General features: G+C 33.2%; 2 protein-coding genes and 1 pseudogene across 2 annotated transcripts; 2 read left to right on the top strand and 1 right to left on the bottom strand.

The window, feature by feature from the left end:
• Positions 1 to 32: 32 nt before the first annotated feature.
• On the bottom strand, positions 33 to 4,492 carry LOC110707025 (disease resistance protein RPM1-like). The gene is made up of 4 exons (XM_021885046.1): positions 4,305 to 4,492; positions 2,523 to 3,452; positions 1,519 to 2,122; positions 33 to 1,354 (listed from the first exon to the last, which is right to left on the bottom strand). The coding sequence occupies exons 3-4, from the start codon at positions 2,021 to 2,023 to the stop codon at positions 60 to 62; spliced, it is 1,800 nt and encodes a 599-aa protein (XP_021740738.1). The 5' UTR covers positions 2,024 to 2,122; positions 2,523 to 3,452; positions 4,305 to 4,492; the 3' UTR covers positions 33 to 59.
• A 3,345-nt stretch (positions 4,493 to 7,837) lies between these two features.
• On the top strand, positions 7,838 to 15,701 carry LOC110707024. The gene is made up of 6 exons (XM_021885045.1): positions 7,838 to 8,278; positions 8,380 to 8,482; positions 8,998 to 9,053; positions 14,898 to 15,005; positions 15,102 to 15,203; positions 15,329 to 15,701. The coding sequence occupies exons 1-6, from the start codon at positions 7,907 to 7,909 to the stop codon at positions 15,380 to 15,382; spliced, it is 795 nt and encodes a 264-aa protein (XP_021740737.1). The 5' UTR covers positions 7,838 to 7,906; the 3' UTR covers positions 15,383 to 15,701.
• Positions 15,702 to 18,850: 3,149 nt separating this feature from the next.
• On the top strand, positions 18,851 to 21,112 carry LOC110706795 (annotated as a pseudogene).
• The last annotated feature ends 770 nt before the right edge of the window (positions 21,113 to 21,882 follow it).

Raw genomic sequence — 21,882 nt, 5'->3', positions numbered from 1 at the left:
CCTATGAATTAGAAGGTTAGAATTCAATCTTTTGTAATATATAAAGCTTGGAAGATAAATCAATTGACCCTTTGCTTGGGAGACTTACTTGGTTTAAACTCTTGAATAACTTCATTTATTTGAGATGGAAGGGAAATGTACTTCAACGTCGGGCAATCTCTATGTACTGCCAGACGGAGCTGAAGTAGAGCATTTTTTCCGGCTTTTACTGTCCTCAAATTTGTTAACCGTCTGATACGTAACACTTGTAGTTTCCTCAGCCCCTTGTAACCAAAATCCAAGACCTTACCATCATATGCATTATCAAGTTCAAGCACTAGCAATTCTTGCATCACCTTGAGCTTTTCGAGCGGATCGCTCTCAAAACCTGAGTTTTTCAACAGCAACCTAACCAAATGCTTGAGTTTATGTATCCATATTGGCAATTGTTTTTGCTTCAAAGGCCCTATTAAGTAAAGCCGCTCTAGAAATTCAGGAGGAGATTTGATGTGGCTCAAATCAAGAACATCTTCATCACTTAGCATTCTTACACTCAATGATCGGAGCTGTTTCATATTTTCTAATGCCTTACACAAGGTTTTTATGTTCTCCTTCTTCATATTTACGATTGCCAACCTTCTCAATCGTGTTAGCTTGTCCAAACCAGGCACTAAACCAACAATAAGTTTGGAACTGCCATCCTCCTTCTGTGAATTTTCTTCTTGTAATTCCTCCTTTTGAGGATCCTCCTTTGGTAAATAGAGACTTCCATCTACAAATGCTAGCTTTTGCAGGTCCTTGAAGTTACTGAATACCCCTTCGGGTATCTTTACTGGCACCATCTTCTCGTCTTCATTATAATGGCATACAAGAAGATGTCGGAGCTTGTGAAGGCGATTTATTCCTATTGGTAGCTCCTTTACATCAGTGTTTTTGAGATCCAAGGTTTGAAGGTTCCAGAGTCCACCTATAGTTTCCGGCAGTTTATTAACCTTGGTATTTCTGATGCTTAGATAACGCAAGTTATGCAGCTTTCCCACCACTCTCGGGACATCAACAAACTTGGCATTTTGAAGGTCAAGTACTTTTAGCCGGAATTCAGCTTCCTGGAATGGCGATGACCATGCAATCGGAAATTTTTCAAGTTGGACAAATGAAAGGATTGAGCGGACACTTGAGGCAATGACTGTATTTGGTGCATCCTTGTGAATCGAAAGCCTTCGACATTGATTGTTTGTGCTTAACCTGTTTTGCGTTAACACTTGACAAAAACTCAAGTCTGCCAACTTTTGGAACATTACATGTTGCCGCATACAGGGAAGTATTAATGTCCTGTTTCTTCCTGTTTCGTCGCTTTTCAAGAGATGAAGCATACCTATAAGATACATATTTGTATGTCAGAAGGAGCTCTAACATTTAACTTATTTTGTTAGAACTTAATTTCATAAGTAAAGTAGAATAGAGCCTTATATCCTAGAGTTATTCAGATTTGATATGGAAGAATGGAACCTAAGTACATATTCTGTTTCGAAACCATACCTCTTTCAACTAGTTCATTAAGATATTCTTCTGCAGCTTCTTCGAGAGTGCTATGATCCTTGGCTTCCACAAAACCTTCAGCAATCCATAGACGAACTACTCTCGTTCTTTTGAATTTGCAACTTTTAGGAAACATGCATAAATACAGGAAACAAGGCTTAAGATGATAAGGCATCTCGTGGTAGCCGCTGAAGAGTAGATTGTCCTTGCTCCATTCCGGCGATACAGGGTTGATTTGGAAATTCTGATACAACTCAATCCACTTATCCGTGGTTGAGAAAATTGCCCCTACTTTCTCTATCAGGAAGGGCAAACCATCACATTCTTTCACAATTTTGTCCCGTAAACTTGTTAGCTTCCGAGGGCACTTTCCTTCGTTCCCAAATGCCTTCTTATTGAAGAGACGCTTGGCCTCTTCTTCAGATAAAACTTGCAGATTGTAGGCTTCACCGTAAGTACTTGAAGTCTTCCAGTAATTTGCAATGTGTTCACTTTTCATTGTCATTAGTATTCGACCACCTTTGCTGTAACTAGGTACCGAGTAGCCTGAATGATCTTAGACAACTCCTCCATTTCCGAAACATCATCAAGAACCACCAAGTACCTGTAAACAGAAACAAACATCGGTACATATTCAGCTATTTTTTCCAAACCTTATTGTTTGAACCAATGAAGGTATATAGTTAACACAGTACATCTATAAACGAGTAATGTTGCATATTTATCTATTGTTCAGACATAGTAACCCGACTTATATAAGCTGTAATAGTATGTTTTACACATTGCAATGCGACAAGTGACTCGAATGAGTTACTGAACTGCTTGATGCAAGTCCCTGGATCATTATTTTGATTATCAGGTATATACAGCTGACATTTTTATTAGCAGAGTAACAATAGTTAGGATTATTCCTGTCAAATACATACGAGTAAGAACTGAATATCAAAGAATCAGCAATCATGTTCATGAATAGAATTATGAATCAAGTCTGCAAAAATTATTACCCTATTTGGCATCGTTTATCATTAGGTAACTCCTTAAACGATCAGTGATCGTCGCCTCATTATCTGGTAATTTCTGCACTTCGTCTACAGAAATACTGTCAGCAGAAACATTGTCTGCAGAAGAATAACTATGTATGAACTGTTTAAACAAACACTTAAGTAGAGCAACACTTGAGTAAGGCTTGGTTGCTGTGATCCAAGCATAGTATGAGAAATTCTTCCTTTCATTCTCGTACACTTTTTGAACAAGCGTTGTCTTCCCAAGTCCCGGCTGACCCCAAACTGCTAACACAAACTGTTTACTGTCATACTCCTCATCCTCCAAACGTAATTTCTTCTTTACAATCGATTCACGTTCCTTAAACCCTACGAAATTTTCCTCATCCTTATAAAGCGGACAAGTTCCAGGGTCAAGCTTCTTTTCCCCCGAATCTTCCTCAACAAGAGCAAAAATCGTTTCCTCATAACCTTTTCCATTTCCTTTTATCTTCTCCATTGCATTTTTAATCCTTACAATCGAGCAAGCAATCCCACGTTTGTCCTTGTAACCCTCGACATCTTTAGAACCTTGATCTAATAATTTCCACATTCCGGTCATGCACCCTTTGTCATCTCCTTCGCGTTGGTGGCCTGATTGTTGTTGGTCAATCAGCTCGCAGTCATCTATGATATCTTCAATCTTAAACACCAATGACCTTAACTTACTCACTTGCTTGAGCTTATCTTTTGATCTGTCTTCTATTCTGTCTACCTTTACCTCGACTTTCTTCAAGTAATCTTTAGCGATCTCCATTTCATTTTTGATGTCACTTACTAATTCCGGGACACTCTGAAACTTTCGTGTCTCGGCCTGTAGTACAGGGACAACCTTCTCCATCAGAAAACTCAGCAATTTCTCTGGTATTGGTATTGCTAGAGCCATAACTTTCTCTGCAAACATATAAAAATATTACAAACTTTCATATAATTTAAACACATACTAGAGGATACTTAGCAATTTTCTCGGTAATGGATTGTAATTAATAAATTATATTTCAAGTTAATATTTTTACTTTTAGTTATCTTATCCAACGTTCTTGGGACGTTTATTAGCTTTTACATTTTTTTTTTCTTTTAACACTTTAATTTGAATTGCAAAATGAAATTGTGGGAATGAGATGTATTGTGAGACCTATTCGGCCTTTTTATTGGGCTTCCTCTATCCCAAAATATACAGTGTCTATTTCATTTTGCACGATATCTTTTGACACCATCAATATTTATAAGGTAAAATTGGTATAAACCACCTTTTTTGTCAAATTTTTTTTAAAAAACCATTTTTTTAAAAAAATCACCTTTTAAGTACCTAAGTTTTTGATTGCACCACCCCTATTTCCAATATGAAATTTATATGTTTTTGCTTCACATAGTATTATTAGTTTTCTTGTGAGTTATGTACAATTTATTACATAAAAATTTGGTATAGTTTATGGCCTTATAATCTAATTTTTCTTAGACTTGAAATTAAAATAAAATACATTCATCATATCAAATTTAGCATACGGCATTCCTAGACTTCACGTTGCAATCTATATATATCATGTACTCCTAAAAAATTGAGTTTCGATCAACACGAAAAAAGATCTAACTTACAATCTACTAGCACAATTTGAATCTTATCTATATTCTTGAAAAATTTAAGGCATTAGAATGAAGATCAAGCCGTTCATTATTAAAAATGTAGTATAAAAAATATTCATATTTTAAATAAGATTAATAGTTGAGGAAAGAAAAAAAAAATACCTGGGAAATTTGTAGATGTATAATATATACTTCGTATGTCGTTTAAACCGGGCTAAACCGGTTCGTCGGCCAGTTGATCGGAAGCTAATAAGCTTGCTAGCTTAGTGAGAGAGTAGATCAGACTTTGAATCGATCTTGAGTTGGTTGTATGTATATATATATATATATATACTTGTATATGTTTTTAATTGCATAGAAGCATTTATAAACTTTTTTTTTTGACAAAAGAAGCATTTATAAACTAGCTACATACTACTCTAGCTAGTTAAATTTGGGGAGCCTTGGAGTAGTAGTTGTATTGTATTTGTCATGAACTTGGAATTAAAAAGTATAAGACATTATAAATACACTAGTTGAGTTTTTAAAATTTGATATACAACTAGTTGAATTAGTATGAAGCATCTAATTAGCATCAAAAAAAAAAAAGTATGAAGCATCTAATTAGAATTAATCTAAAGTCAAACTTTGTTTGTCATCTCACAACTAGCATTAATTTCTTGTCTTGTACTAAAAAAAAAAAAAAAAAAAAAAAAAGAAAAAAAGATTCATTATAAATTCAATTTTACTCTTTGTATGTAGTTTTTACTTTTTAGTGATGAATGATTGTTTTAATTATCTTTTTCAATTTTATCTGTTTATATGTATTCCGTAGTTTTTAGGGCTTTGTAAATCATTATTATTTTTATTAAGTATATACTCTATATATAAAAATTACTCAATGGTTAAAACAAATAATGTGTTTTTATGTGAATGTGATCCATCTATTGAAAAAATGAAAATGAAGAATTATTCCTATTTTACGTACTTTCATAAATTTCAACTAACTATAATTGATTTTTACGAAGAATTTAACATGACTCTCCTCTAAAAGTTGCTATGTCGTTATTCAATATTGATTAAAAAAATAACATCTACCCAAATCCAAAGGTAACCAAATTAAAACCTTCCTTGGGATAAATAAATAAATTATGCCTAAGTTCACAATTATATACCTAAAGCTCTTCATTAAAAAAAAAAAACCCCAAAGCTCTTCATTTGTTAATTATTTAATCAACTAGCACTCCGTATATCCTAAGCCACCGTGATTAAGGGTATAAAGATATTACTCCTTATAGTTTATAAAATGTAGATGTAATTAGTAAGTGTATTTGGCGGAAAATCTGATTTAGTAAACTTTCTTTAATAAAATTCATCCATTCTTTGAAAAAAATAAAAACCCTCATCCATTTTTTTTTTTTTTATTTTTATTTACACTTAAATTTTACAGTTTACACATTTTTTACCACGTATACATTTAATAATGTATAATACGAGTTAAAAATCTAGAAAATTGAGAATATATTTCAAGTCAAATTTAACAAATCATCTAATCTAATGTATTGGTAAAACAAACTATATACCTAGCTATCTTTTTCATATGTTTGCCAAATCTATAGCAACCAACAACTAACTGTTACAAGACTTGCAAAGGTTAAAAACTATGGAGTTGTGGAGTACTTCCGAAGGTTGTGAAATAGATAGCTTATTATAATAGGATGTCTTTAATGCACGACATGAGACAAAATAGCCTGTTTAGAATTTAAATAGAATAGTAAAAAATAATTAAAAATTTTCAATCCATACTACTTTACATTTAATTAATGCAATGATCAATAAATGTGGTGTTAGATAAGATAATTAAAATAAATTATTAAAATTTTTTTGACAAGAAGAAAAATATTAAATTAAAATAAATATTAATTACACTAATTAGCTCATAATTTTGACATGCATTTCTAAATTAATAATATGTTAGGAAAATTTTAAAATTATTATCTGACACTCCGTAAACCTTCGTTATCAAGATCTTTAAATTAATACAATGGTCAATGAAGTAAAAGTCTTTTAAGGGCATCTAGCTAGCTAGATGACTAGGTATTATTGAATTCTTCTAGATTTTACAAGTAATATTTTAAGATGACTATTTATTTTTATTTTTTTTGGGGGGGGGGGGGGTGGGTGGGTGTGTGTGTTAAAGATGACTAGGTGTTATTGTATTCTTCTTTTTTTTTTTTTGGGGGGGGGGGGGGAGGGGGGGTTGGGGGTTGGTTTAAGATGACTTCAACAACCTTAAAAATATCATCAATTTGTAAGAAGTAGCAATATTTTGTTTGTGATTAGATCTACAAGATAAGGTGGAACAGATTCCGGGAAGTACCTATTTGGCCTGACTTTTTTGTTTTGTGTTTGGTTGGTATGACTACTCTAGTACTCTTAAGGTTGTCGGTATTTAGAGGTCTCGAGTAAGTTGATATATGACTGTCATAAACTCAGTGGTGGAACCATAATTTATTTATTTACTTTTTTACCTTGTATCTCATTAAAAAACATAAAAACGATTATTTATATTTCGTTGTAATATTTATTAAAATCTCCAGACTGAGACCCAATTATTAAAACAAAAATCAATAATTGAGTTAAGTACAATAAAATAAATAAATAGCGAGCGAGCTAGGGTGACAAATGCTTTTACTGAGTGCGCTAAAACAAATTTGTATTAAAAAATTGCAATGCAATAGATTCAAATCCCACGATGAGAAAAATAAAGTATGAATTTTGCAAACTAAATCTACTACTCTGTACAACTTAACATGTAAATTTATTGCTACTTCTAAGAAATAAAAACAGCCAGCAAGGGGGAGGTCATGAGCTACGCCAACCCCCCTTGGTTCTGCCACTGATGATAACTAAAACCACTCATATATTTACTGAGTTTATGACATCATAAACCTAAAACCTCTCGCATATTTGATTGCTTGTGTATGGTCATTTCATTAGGTTTTTGGTACTTGAGACACATGAGTTTTAATTAAACTAAATCCAAAGAAACATACAAAATTAAAGCATTTTGGACATTTTTTTTTTATTTTTTTTTATAAGTACATACGTACGTTACTTTAATTAATACATTTGTCAATGTTCAACTTTCCGGCATGAACCGATTTTAGTATAAATACCCCTAATTGAAACAGTAGAGGCACTTTTTAATTTTTTTTTTTTATGAACTTATTTTTTTTTTTATTTTTGAAAATTTCTTAGCCAAGGTGCCCCATAATCCCGACCTAGATCCTTAATCCGTTCCGGGTGGGGAATTTGTAGCCTAGTTGGAATTGTTTATTTTAGTTGACTTCTTAATGAAGCTAAATTCATTAATGTGTTAAAATTAGACATTTCAAATAACATTATTATCCTTCAAAAAAAAAAAAAAAAAAAAAAACAAAAAAAAACCCTTCCATTATTATCAGGCAATATATTAAACATGTACTGTACTTGCATGGTTGTTGCATTCACATGCACGACTTTTTCTCTTGAAAATTTTGGATGAAAAATTAGATCTTTAATAATACAACAATAATTAACTTATTTATTTTCTCTAATTACCATAGATTAATTAGCATATGTACGGAGTATTAATTAACTAAGACAATTTCTTGTCAAAAAAAAAAAATAATAATTAACTAAGACAATTTATATTATTTTTTTTTTCTCAACACACATTCATTATATTCCTTCTAGTTCTACCTACTATACTCTGGGAATTTCCTTAGACCAGCATCATTCAAATGGATTCAGACTCTGATCTCTACCAGAATCTGATCTCGACCGACGTCGAAAATACAACAGCATATGCTATTAATGCTTGTTCTCCGAACTTGGTTATGGTTACTTCTGTTAATACATCCATTTTGTCTTCCTTTTCAAGATGTTTACCTTTCTTCATCACACCTACCGCACCTTCTTCCAAGTCGACTGATCCCTCGACTATTGATCAGTCTAAGTGCGAGTCCGAGTCTGAGTCTGAGTCTGATTCTATCGCCCGTAAGTTTGATGATGAGTATGAAAGGACAAAGTTGGTTAATATCATGAAAGCTGGTTTTCAGCTCTTAATTTCTGAAGTTGATGACAAAAGTCAATATACCTCTCTTGGAATAAAGGTAAATTTTTTGTTATTGTAATTGATCGCCATTTGACATTTACACTATTCATATATGAGATTTGACTTGAGTTCTTTAAAATGCGAAACAACTAATTATAGGTTATATTGGAGATTGATCATGAACAAATTCAAGAGGAACTTGAAGATTCGGCCAAAGCAACACCTTGCGATGAATCTCCAACATATAAATTGGAAGCCGAAGGTTCGATCTAAAAATTCTAAATGCTAGTACCTCTATCTCTTTTATTAGGGGAAATTCCCTGTTTCTCATATTGAGAAAAAAACGAAATTTGTTTCTCATGATGGCATTTCTGTGAATAAATCAATAACTTTTATTGTGGGTTTCACAATTGTATAAAGTTGAAAAAGTTGAAAAAAATTGTTGGCTTATTTACGAAAATGCCATGTGAGAGTTTCTTACTATGAGAAATTGGGGCATCCTCAGTTCGATCATCACATCGGAGTTTTGTTATTTTTTAAGAGTAAAGTCGTGATCTCGTCTAATTTTTTTTAACATTAATAAATAATTCAAAATCATTAAATCACAACCGTTTAATTTTAAAAATTGTGATAGTCGTATTTCTTGTAGAATTTTCTGTGACCCCGTATTTTTATTTACACAATATGTTATTAGGCAAACTTAAAAGAAAAAGGGGCAATTAAATAAAAGGTGTACGTAGAAGGATTTCAATTATATTTATTTGTTGTTGCTTGCAGATGCAATTGGATTAATTTTAGACTATGCAGGATTTTGGATATATAGTTGCTCCTCTGTAAGTTGAGCTTTATGTAATTTGATTTTGGTTGAAAATTTTGTGCACATTTAATTTATTAGGTGAAGAAAACCTATACTAGTTAGTATATATGTATTTCTACTGTATTTTTTCTGCTTAGCCTTAGTTGTCCTGTTTTTGTACAGCTTTGTACAGCTTTCTCTAGCTGTTCTTTTATGTTCTTTTGTGCAGACTAGGTGTCTGCTTCTTAGTGGCTGTTTTTGTGTATATTATGTAACTTTTCTAGGTTTGCTGATCCCTAAGTGGATTGTGCGCCGTTTTACACTCAATACAGAGAAAAACATTCTCCCAATTATTGCTTGAGAGAAAGGCTCACTGCACAAAAATATTCTGAAATTCTTGAGAAATCTGATCATACTGTCAGATTTCCACATGGTATCAGAGCTTTCAGGTTAAATCATCCTGAAAGTTTCAATCTTTTTATTGTTTTCATCTTGTTTTCCCTTCTTTCGATCTTTCAAAATGCCAGAAAATGAAAGTTCAGATGCTCAGATGAAGTATCAGGACCCTTTGTTCTTATCACACTCCGATAATCATGCTGCATCTCTGACTCCAATGCTCTTTGATGGCAACAACTTCTTGATTTGGAGTAGAAATGTGAAGCTAGCTCTTGGAGCTAAGAACAAAAAAGGATTCATTGAAGGAAAAATTTCCAAACCAGCAGCTGGGCACAAGGATTTTAATAGATGGGATAGGAATGATTATATGGTGAGGTGCTGGATATTCAGATCTATGACAGATCAAGTAGCTGGTGGTCTGAGCCTTGTGGAAACTTCCAAGCAGCTCTGGGATGAGTTGGTTGAGAGGTACTCTGAGAGTAATATACCACTCTTGTATCAACTCAAGAAGGATCTTGGTAAACTTGAGCAAGGTGACATGTCTGTAGGAGATTACTGTAAGTTCAAGAAGCTATGGGATGAAATTTACAACATAGAAGCAATACCTGAATGCACTTGTGGGATTGTTGCTAAGTGTACATGTAGTATGTACAAGAAGATTTTAGCAATAGTTGAGACAAACAGGGTGATTCAATTCTTGATGGGATTGAATAGAGGATATCAGAATGCCAGGGAAAATATTCTCAGCATGGATCCTTTACCTAGTGTCAACAAAGCTTTCCATTTGGTGCAACAAACTGAGAAGCGGAAGAAAGTTTCCAATGAAATGCAAGAAATTGCAGAGGCATATGCTTTTCAAGCTCAAAAGGAGAGTCGAAACAATGTTCCTGCAAAGAAGAATGAAGGAAGGTATCAGAGGAGAGAGCAGAAGAAACCTAGACCAGATGTCACTTGTGATTATTACAAGAAAAAGGGACATGAAAGGTCTGGATACTTTGAGATCTATGGTTACCCAGATTGGTACAAAGGAAATAAAACAGCAGCAAATGTTGGGAAGATAGATGAGGAAATGGAGTCACCCTTGGATGAAGCGGAGTATGAGACTGGTTCTGGATCATGCAGCAAACCAGATGCAGGAATGATCTCAGCTATAGTCAGGGAAGTAATGAAGGCTTTTCAAGAGAAGCAGGGAACAGGTACCAGTCAAGCAAAAGGAAATGTTGTGAGCAATTTTGCAGGTATAATATCCTTCTCAAATGTGGCTAGTTTTCATCAAAATTTTGACTCCAAGTCCTGGATTATTGACTCCGAGGCTTCAGACCACATGGCTGGGAATAGAAGCTTATTCAATAGTATGAGAAGCTTATCTAAGCCTGTTAAAGTGGTTCTTCCAGATGGGAATGTGAAGAGAGTAAATAAAATAGGAACAGTCAAATTGGGAGCAAGAATTGTGCTTCATGATGTTCTGTATTTGCCAGAATTCAAAAATAATCTTTTATCTTTGTGTAAGATAATAAGATGCAGCAACATCAAAGTGATTTTTGATGAAAATGGATGTGTATTTCAGGACCCTACTAGTGGAAAGAGCTTGGCTTTTGGGAAGATGACAAATGACCTGTACAAGTTCACTTTAAGCAATGAAGAAACCAACAAGACTGTCTTAACAGCAAGTTTGGTAAATAATTCTGAAATTTTGCCCTGTAATAATGCTATTACCCTAGATGTTATGCATGCTAGGCTTGGACATGGATCTTTGTCTAAGATGAAACATTTGGATTTTTGTAATTGCAAATCAATTAAAAATTTTGCTGTGATACTTGTTCAGTCTCTAAGCATCATAAACTTCCTTTACCAGCAAGCTCTAGCATAGCTTCTACCATTTTTGGCTTACTGCATGTTGATTTATGGGGGCCCTATAGGACACCCAACATAGATGGATCAAATTATTTTTTAACTATAGTAGATGACTATAGTAGAGCAACTTGGGTGCACTTGTTAAAGAACAAGGAAATTGTAAGAGATGTATTGGAAAGATTTCTTTCTTGTATAGAGAATCATTTTGGTTCAACAACTAAAACCATTAGATCAGATAATGGAACTGAAATAGTTCAGTCAGAATGTAGTAAGATGTTTGGAGAAAGAGGAATCTTTCACCAGACAAGTATAGCTGGAGTTCCTCAGCAAAATGGAAGAGTAGAGAGAAAGCATAGGCACCTTGTTGAGACTGCAAGAGCTTTGAGAATACATGCAGGATTGCCTAAGAGATTTTGGGGGGAATGCATTCTAGCTGCAACACACATAATTAATCTCCTGCCTAGTGCTGTGATAGGTTGGAAAACCCCTTATGAGAGGTTATGGAAGAAGAAACCAGATTACAAACACCTGAGAACAATAGGGTGCCTTTGTTATGCTAGTGAGGTAAAGAAGAGTGATGACAAATTTGCCGAGAGAGGAATTAGAGCTGTCCTTATTGGATATCCTGTAGCTCAAAAGGGATATAAGCTCTATGATCTGCAAAGGAAGAAGGTGTTCACTAGCATACATGTAAACTTCAAGGAGAAATTTTTTCCTTTTTGCACCTTGAGAGAGAAGCAAAAGAAAACAAAGGGTTATACAACAGTATTCCCTTAGTTAATCATGAGATTCAAGTGAATCTGAGTGAAGATAAAGATGGAGCTGATGAGAATTTAGATGAAGAAATTCATGAGCAGGAAGCTACTCAGGAACAAGAGCAGCCTGAGAATGGAGCTCAGGAAATCTTGCAGGATTTGATGCAGGATACAGAACAAGTAACACATGTAATCAGAAAATCCACCAGGGACAGAAAAATTCCAAGCAAATTTCAGAATTTTGAAGTCCTTTTGCCACCAAGTAACTCAGTTGATCATGATGATCAGTCACCATGTTTCACTGCTCACAAGCTGACAGAAAAAGAATTTTATGATGGAGATTACATTGTATCTCTTAACAATGTTCTCAAAGTCACAGAACCAACAAGTTTTTTACAAGCTTCAAAGAGCAAAGAGTGGACAGAAGCAATGGAAGAAGAGCTAGGGGCTTTAGAAAAGAATAAAACTTGGGAGTTTGCAGACCTTCCAAATGATAAGAAGGCTTTGGACTCAAAATGGGTTTACAAGGTGAAATTTGACAGGGATGGAAAAATAGTGAGATTGAAGGCAAGATTGGTAGCTTGAGGGGATAAACAACTCAAGGGAAAGGACTACAAGCACACATTCTCTCCAGTTGCAAAGTTTGCAACTGTAAGACTTCTCATGGCTCTGTCAACAATACAAAATTGGAAGATACACCAATTAGACATCAATAATGCCTTCTTACATGGCTATATTGATGAAGAGATATACTTAAAACCACCTCAGGGATATACAAAGGCTCCTGAAGGAAAATTCTGTAAACTCAAGAAAAGTTTGTATGGACTCAAACAGGCTTCCAGGCAATGGAACAGAGAGATTACAAAATTCTTGAAGGCAAGAGACTTTATTCAGTCCACTAGAGATTACAGCATGTTTTCAAGAGTGAAATCTGGAAAACAGACTATCATATTAGTATATGTTGATGACCTGCTAATTATAAGTGATGATGATTATTATATCACTATATTGAAGCAACAGTTGGATACTGAGTTCACTACTAAGGACTTATGTGAGATGAGATACTTTCTTGGTCTGGAAGTATCCAAAACCAGTAAAGGAACTCTGCTTAATCAGAGGAATAATGTGTTTGATGTGCTTGATTACACTGGTTTAAGCAACTGCACTCCTGCAACTGCTCCTTTTCCTAAGCATGCCAAGTTGTCCACTCATGAAGGCATCATCATGGCTGATCCTGAGAAGTACAGGAGTTTAATTGGAAAATTGCTCTACCTTAATTTGAGTAGACCAGACATCTCTTTCTCTGTTCAACTGCTGAGTCAGTTCATGAGTTGTCCTAGAGAACCACATTGGCAAGCAGCTTTACATGTTGTTAAGTATTTGAAAGGGACTTCAGATTGGGGATTATTTTATCCTAATAATTCCCCTTTTAGAATGGTGGCTTATTGTGATGCTGATAATGGCTCATGTACTTTCTCTGGCAGATCCTTGACAGGATACTGCATCTTTCTTGGAGCATGTCTTGTCTCTTGGAAGACAAAGAAGCAAGCAACAGTCTCCAAATCCTCATGTGAGTCTGAATATCGAAGTATGTCACAGACTACAAGTGAGATGGTTTGGGTTGATGGCATCTATGAAGACCTCGATTTCACTATTCCCAAACCAATACCTTTATACTGTGATAACAAGTCTGCTATGCATATAGCTGAGAATCCCGTTTTTCATGAGCGCACCAAGCATCTTTCTAAAGATTGTCATTATGTTCGGGAAAGACTTGAAGAAGGTTTTCTTATTACTGTTTTTGTGAGATCTTCACTTCAACTAGCAGATATCATGACTAAAGCTCTCACTGAACAACAACATAAATTTTTATCTTCCAAGTTGGGACTTGTATCTCACCACCAAGTCCAACTTGAGGAGGGGATGAAGAAAACCTATACTAGTTAGTATATATGTATTTCTACTGTATTTTTTCTGCTTAGCCTTAGTTGTCCTGTTTTTGTACAGCTTTGTACAGCTTTCTCTAGCTGTTCTTTTCTGTTCTTTTGTGCAGCCTAGGTGTCTGCTTCTTAGTGGCTGTTTTTGTGTATATTATGTAACTTTTCTAGGTTTGCTGATCCCTAAGTGGATTGTGCGCCGTTTTACACTCAATACAGAGAAAAACATTCTCCCAATTATTGCTTGAGAGAAAGGCTCACTGCACAAAAATATTATGAAATTCTTGAGAAATCTGATCATACTATCAGATTTCCACAGGTTTAATTTTCCGTTATTTTTGGGTTTAAACATTAAATCTCGCTCTTAATTAAATATTTCGTATACGTACCTATAGCCCTATAGGTTCATCAACACATAATAACTCATAGATATATAGTGGCCATTGCATAGTAAACTAACTCAAAGGCACGTACCAATGAAGTGTTAACTAAAGGTAGGAGTTTGAATCTTACTTAGTGAGGTGAGGGTGTTTGGGGTCGGGTAGGGTAATCAACTCTTATCCTCCCCTCTACTCCCAACTCCCAAGTGCCTAATTTGCAAATACTGGACCAAAAATAAGGGTTGAGGTCAGGTCAAGATAGATCTTCCTTACTGTAAAAAAAATAAATAAAAAGAAGAATACAAACAGTAAATAGGCACGTGATGACTTACTATAATAACTCAAGTTTTATGGTCAATAGATTTGATAATATATTGAAAAGGTTGATGATCCATATACTTGATACAATAGCTTAATAGAGTAAATTTAAGAAATTATTGCACCGTTTGAATAACATTGACGCATTTTGTATACCTAAAGGCTAAAGTTTATTATGCATCATTTATAATGCAAATTTAAAGACGTTAAGGCTTGATTTTTGTTGGTTTTTGTAACGTAGGTACTAACCGATGAACCCGTAAATTCATCGGATGAGAAGACACCCTTTTTAAATCTTTGTGGTAGAAATTCAGAAGAAAGCAATCAATCAAGCAGTGGCTATGCAGAGGTGATTATATACTTCGTTTCTTCGTTCTTTTTTTAGTTTGGACTCATTATATAACAAGATGATATGATGAGAGCCTTTTCTTTATTTGAACTTCAGGTGGTTTTTTTTGCACTCGTTGAAGGTCAAATTGATGATAAACTCATCTCTGATAGTCAGCAACTTAAGAAGTTTTTGAAAGATCTTAGCGAAAAAAAGATGGTAGGAACTCGGATATTGAAAACACAAGTTTTTTTTAGCAAGTAGTGTTTTTGAGTAATAATTTAACAATGTATGAATCGAAGTGTTCTCACCCTCATTAATACTCTATTATTCCATTTTTGTAGGGAATTTGGTCATCAAAGGTGCATGCTACATGTTCAAGTGTTGTCGAGAATTAACTTTGTTCTCATTAGGCAGTGTTATGCACAGCTTGAAGGTGGCTCGACGTACGTACATATGCAATAATCATATAAGATTAATTAGCAAATGATGTTAAAGAACCAGCTCAACTTAGCGTAACACAAAAGTTACGGGCTCAAATCTTATCTACTGCTCCTTTCAAATAGAATATTGAAAAATGCATGGGGTATAGGGGGACTGAAACTTGATTTGTATAATTAATACTCCGTATAAGAATATTTTTGAAACTACAAATTACTCATCATATATATATACTCGATTGGTTAGCTACTAAAAGTAGTGCAACTTTATTTTTTATTTTTTATTATTCTTGATTTTGTTACCCAATTTCAAAGTTTAAAATATGATTGGACTAACTTTCACAAAAATATAAATATGATATACTCCCCAGTCCCATTAATTGCCTCAATAGTTGATAATAGTGACAAAAGATATATGTGTAAAATCACCGAACGCTACCTTCTTTCGACAACGAAAAGAGTGGTAATAATGAAGAATAATTAAGAATTTTTATTTATCATAAATATTTTCTCAATAAATATACATTTGGGTATAAATTCTTTTGACATATTAAAAGGACGACATGAAAGCACATGCTTTAAACAATATTGGGAAATATTGGATATGCGTGCGCATGGCATGGCGTGGCTTGTTAAGTCACAATGACAATTGTCATGTATGTATTATCTTGGGCCGGGTTTACTCGTAATTTTCATAATGTTGCATTGTATAGACGTACGGTATACCTCATTTCAAGTCCTTCAAATTTCTTTCCTTTATAACGTCCAATGCAAATCATTGGCCTTATATATACAAAATCTTTTTTTTTTTTTTTTTTTTTTTTTTTTTATCAATTGATCACAAACTAGTTTATTCATATAATTACATGATTACACCAACCACATATAGAATGTCGAGGAGAAAAATGTGGATAAAAATTGCAAATTTAGTTGAAAATGTCTTTATAATATAATTTGTCAATATAATCACCCACTTGTAATAATTTAGAATAGCTAAGAATTTCTCCACCCATTCATTGCTAATTTCTATAATCACCCACTTGTAATAATTTAGAATTAGTAAGCTATCTATAAATTAATATGCTCCTTACTATCTAAACAAAACTTAAAAGAGAAATTTAATTTAAACGAGGTACAAATATTAATCATCCTCATTTGTTTTAGATCGATTGAAAAAGAAAGGAAAAGAAGAGAAACAAGGATTTTGTTCAACAATGCAAATTCCAATGCTTTTACAACATTGTCTCTTATTATCGTCACTTCTTTTTTCATTACAACAATTACCTACCTATGCTGCCCCTAAGGTAAGTCATCAATTTGCCTTGATCAATCATCTTCATCTTCATCTTCGATCTTTGACTAAGCATATCGATTGAATTCAAACTGAGACATACGTAAAAGAAAAGTGTGACGATTAAAGAAAAATGTAAATTTAATTTTGATCATTATTATATTCTTTTTTGCATGTAGCACTATATAGTCTACTTGGGCTCTCACCACGCAGAACCTCTTTTATCAGCCAGTCCCGAGACTATTACAAAGTCCCATCATGACTTGATTTCTTCTGTATTAAGGAGGTACTCCGTATAATTTAAATGTGTCATATTTATTAGTTGTATCTTGCCTTATATCTTTTATGTACTTGAATTTTTTTTTGAACTTCAATTAATTATCCTTTGGTTGATTATGTTTGCGTACATGGAACAGTGATTCTGAATCATCTTCAGAAAGGATAATTTATTCTTATAATAAGATATATAATGGCTTTGCTACAACATTACACGAAGAAGAGGCCAATGAACTCGCAAGTAAGGCATAGATGAATCTAAATGCATACAACATCCGTTTGTATTTTTTTTTAAAAAAAAATTTAATTTTTTTTTATCATCCTACTTTTGCTTTAAATCTAATAGTTCTCTCTTTTCTCCTCACGCCTTACTCCCCTTGTTTATATTGGTATATTAAAGCCCCATTTAGTTTGATGTAAAATATTTTCCTATATTTTTTTCATTTTCTTTTGATTTGTGAAGGGGTGAAAAACAATTTTTTCAATGGTGGAAAATTGTATTCTTAATGATGGAAAATATTTCCTTTACAAAACAAGGGAAGCCACATTTTCCTCCCTTATCCATCCTTATACATCTTTTTTATTTCCCTCTCATCTATCCTAAAATTCCTACTCCTATTTTTTTTTTCCTCGAACTTTTCTTGTATGCAACTAAATAAAGGAAAACTAATTTACAATTATTTTTTTTCCTTAAAAATGTATTTTCCATAAAAATTAATTTATCATTGAAAATGTTTTATATCACATCAAACAGAGATAGTAAAATTAAAAAAAATGAAGAAATTATTTAATTTAATCTCATTCTAAAAATATTTTTCATCTAATTGATTAATGCATGGTTTAACTTTCATGTAGAGCATCCAAGTGTTGTATCAATATTTGAAAGTCGAATTCTTGAATCAACAACGACTCGATCAGCGGATTTCTTAGGATTACATTATCCACCTTCCAACCTTGAAGATTCAATATGGCATAAGGCAAACTTAGGAGATGATATCATTTTAGCAAACATAGATTCCGGTATGTTTTGTGTTGATCCAAATTTTTTTTTTTTTTGTTTTGAGAGCATATGAAAAAAAGTTTCTAAAGACATATTTGATTGATATTACATGATTCGTTTTGTAATCATTGATTTTGGAAATGCAACACAGTACAACTTTGTAAAATATACAAGTCACAAAAAAAAAAAAAAAAAAAAAAAAAAAAAAAAAAAAAAAACTGATAGCAATATTGAACATAATTAAATACAAGTATAAAGTAAATACCATAACTATTTTAGAAAAATTGTCAAAAATAATACAACCTTTAACCCGTTCTTTTTTTAATAATACAATTTTTGGATTATTTTGTAATAATACAACCTTTAAGGGGTGTTAATTTTAAACAAGACAAAATCGATTTTTTGGTGGATTTTAAGGTTAGGAAAGGGGAGGGGATGAGTTTTGGTGGTGGGGATGGGGAAAGGGGGAATATCCCCTCCCCTTCTCCCACCTCTAAATCCACTGAAAATTCAATTTTGTTTTGTTTAAAATTAACACACCTTAAACGTTATATTATTACAAAATAATCCAAAGGTTGTATTATTAAAAAAAATGGGCCACAGGTTGTATTATTTTTGGCAATTCTCCCAATTATTTTTAATAAAGTTACTCGTTTATCTACTCTAATCAACCCCTAATTAAAAAAGCGTGTCAAGAAGATGTGTTGCATTTAAAAGAAAACAAAGGAAGTATAGGTATTGAATATTCGTTCTTGATCATTGTAGAACAACAAAGCTAAAAGTTACTTACTTGCATATGAAGTATCATTTTAATTTGTAATTTCATTTTCTATTCAAACCAAAGAAATTGTACGAAGAAATGCGAAACAGAGTTGAGATAGCAACAAACCTTTGTCAAATTCCAGAAGAAGTACGCGATCAACACAAAGGGTTTTCTATATGGGATGATGGCTATACTTCTAAACATGATCATGATACCATTCTTAAGGTTAATTGCCTTCTCAACTACTTGATTACTATAACATTTAATTTTATCCATTAATTTTTCGGGTTTTGTACAATTTTGGCCTAGTTTGCTCTATGAATTACAAGTATATGTTATGTGAATGAATTTGTACTTGTTCATATTTGTATAATGTTAATTTTTTTGTTATGTGTACGTTTGTAGATATTGATTGATGGAAGAAATGAAGAGGCAGTAGATGTTGAAGGTTATCAATTGCCCACACTTGTTTACTTAGCTCGTGAGAAAAGGCCTCAATATCTCCACAACTTCAAAGCTGGAGCTATGAATTCATTGGTAAATCGATCACCTTTTATTTACAGTTTTGTTATTTGATAAACATGTCGTTGGTCCTGTTTGACAATTAACTTTTAGTTGTTTGTATTAGTGTAATTATTTTGACTAGTTGGTTGGGATTAGTTGTTGGTGTAAAAGTGTTTGGTAAAAAGCAATTAGTTATTATTATGTGTTTATGCAGCTAAGGGTATCATCAGAAATAAGCAATGGACCGGTAATCCTCAACGTTGATTGTGACATGTATTCGAATAACTCAGAGTCTATTCGCGATGCACTCTGTTTCTTCATGGATGAGAAGAAGAGCCAGGACATTGGGTTTGTACAGTTTCCACAAAACTTTGAAAATACTACTAAGAATGATATATATGGTTCAACCCTTCAAGTTATCAGTCAAGTAAGTACATCATAATTTTCCAAGTTATGATTACAAATTACATGTACTAGTGGTTTAAATAATGTACATTTTATTCGACTTAAATTATTTTCCTTACGTAGGTCGAATTTCATGGTTTGGATGGCTTAGGAGGTCCATTATATATCGGAACTGGTTGCTTCCATCAAAGAGAAATATTATGTGGTAGGAAATACTCTAAGGATTACAAGATCGATCGGAAGACCTCGAATGTGGATGGAACAATCGACGAGTTGGAAGAAAGAGCAAAATCGCTTGCTAGCTGCGTATATGAGCTAAACTCTCAATGGGGAAAAGAGGTAAAAATAAAAATAAAAAATGGCCTTATATGTAACACCCAAATAATTCTCTCTTAAAATTAAATATCGTGGAAATTAATTTCAGCGGGGATTGAAATAAGGGTGTCCAGTTGAAGATGTAATAACCGGGTTGGCAATCCAATGTCGAGGATGGAAATCAATATACTTGAATCCGAAGAGAAGTGCTTTTTTAGGTTTAGCAGCTACAACTTTAGAAGATACACTAGTGCAACATAAAAGATGGAGTGAAGGTGATCTTCAAATCATGCTAACACATTGTCCTTTATGGTACGGCCATAAAAGTATTGGCCTAGGCCTTCAATTGGGCTATTGTCACTACTGTTTTTGGGCAGTCAACTCCCTTGCAACCTTGTGTTATTGTACCGTCCCTTCTCTATACATGATCGGAGGCATTTCCGTGTTTCCTAAGGTACGGAGTAATTTTTATCATTTTCGAGTTTGAAGTTTTATGCTATCTATTATGACATAAACAATTCTTATACGTGAAAAATTTGTTATGTTAGTTATCAAGTTCATGGTTTCTTCCATTTGCCTACGTTATCATTGCCACGTACACGTACAACTTAATAGAATTCGTATACACCGGAGGTACGATTTTAGGGTGGTGGAATGAACAAAGGATTTGGCTCTATAAGCGAACATCATCATACTTGTTTGCCCTCGTTGACACGATTTTGAAACTCATTGGGTTTTCGGAAATGAAATTTGTGATCACGAACAAGGTGGCCGATGAAGATGTGTATCAAAGATATGAGAAAGAGATTATGGAATTTAGAGCCCCTTCTCCCATGTTCACTTTGCTAACTTCTCTTGCATTGATAAATTTATTTACTTTTGTTGTCATAATAAAAAATTTGTTAGTAAGAAAAGAGGTTAGATTGATGATTGAAGGATTAAGCTTGCAAATTTTGCTATGTAGTGTGTTAGTTTTAATCAATTTTCCATTGTTTAAAGCTGTTTTTATTAGGAAAGACAAAGGCAAGATGCCAAATTCTGTGATTATGAAAGCAATAGTTGTATCTTTTATTATTGTACTTTATTTTTGTCATTAGGACCTTTAATTTTATAGATTGATTGTAATTTATAAGAGAGTAATAAAAGGAGAAATAGTACATGCATTTGACTCGTCTTTTGGGGGTGACATATGACTTAGCCTTTATTTATTGTTGTTAGTATTGAATTATTCCTTCCTTCCCTAAATGATTATATACAAAGTATTTATATGTGACTAGCTATACCAAATTTATAAAGTTCATCACAAGGAAAATTCTTTTCTTGTTCCATTTTGTTCAATTAGTTATAACATTCGCTCTTAATTATTACATTTTCGATCAATGTAAAAAGATGGTAGTTCATTTGCTCGTACTACATTATCGATTATAAATAAGGTGGTAGTTATGGCTTGGGATCAAATTTCGTCTACACCATTTGTCATTGTGACTCTCTCTACACCAAGGAAAAAAAGGGGGAAAAAATCAACTCTGATATTGTTTTATCCAAACTTATTTTATTTTATACGAATTTACTTGAAATTAAATAAAGACAAGCAAAAGATGATTCCAATCATCAATATAGCTTCCTGTTGGATTAGGGTGGGTCCAAGTTTGGAGTGGTTTATTTGTCCCAAACTCTCTATTTTGTGTTAAAAATAGTGGGTTTTTTTAGGCCAATTGGTCTTGTATGGACCCAGTCTACAATAAATTATTATAGATCCAAAATTTGACACTTTCAAATAATATAATCACATTCTGGATGATATAATCACTTTTTTAGATGATATAATTATCTTTTTGTGAGTTATATTTTGAATTATATAATCTCGTATTAAACCATTTAATGAGATTATATAATTATCTTTA

The sequence above is a fragment of the Chenopodium quinoa genome, unplaced genomic scaffold, assembly GCF_001683475.1.
Source record: "Chenopodium quinoa cultivar QQ74 unplaced genomic scaffold, ASM168347v1, whole genome shotgun sequence".
Classification (NCBI taxonomy): domain Eukaryota; kingdom Viridiplantae; phylum Streptophyta; class Magnoliopsida; order Caryophyllales; family Amaranthaceae; genus Chenopodium; species Chenopodium quinoa.
The sequence above is the reverse complement of the archived record's forward strand: the minus strand, read 5'-3'. Positions and strand labels throughout refer to the sequence as shown.

What these genes read in the sequence shown, in the direction of transcription:
- LOC110707025 (XM_021885046.1), bottom strand. Translation starts at nt 2,023, where the DNA reads ATGACAATGAAAAGTGAACACATTGCAAATTACTGGAAGACTTCAAGT. An exon ending in TAATGAACTAGTTGAAAGAG is followed by an intron (nt 1,355 to 1,518) that starts GTATGGTTTCGA and finishes TGTATCTTATAG; the next exon opens with GTATGCTTCATCTCTTGAAA.
- LOC110707024 (XM_021885045.1), top strand. Translation starts at nt 7,907, where the DNA reads ATGGATTCAGACTCTGATCTCTACCAGAATCTGATCTCGACCGACGTC. An exon ending in GGATATATAGTTGCTCCTCT is followed by an intron (nt 9,054 to 14,897) that starts GTAAGTTGAGCT and finishes TTTGTAACGTAG; the next exon opens with GTACTAACCGATGAACCCGT. An exon ending in CAAGCAGTGGCTATGCAGAG is followed by an intron (nt 15,006 to 15,101) that starts GTGATTATATAC and finishes TTTGAACTTCAG; the next exon opens with GTGGTTTTTTTTGCACTCGT.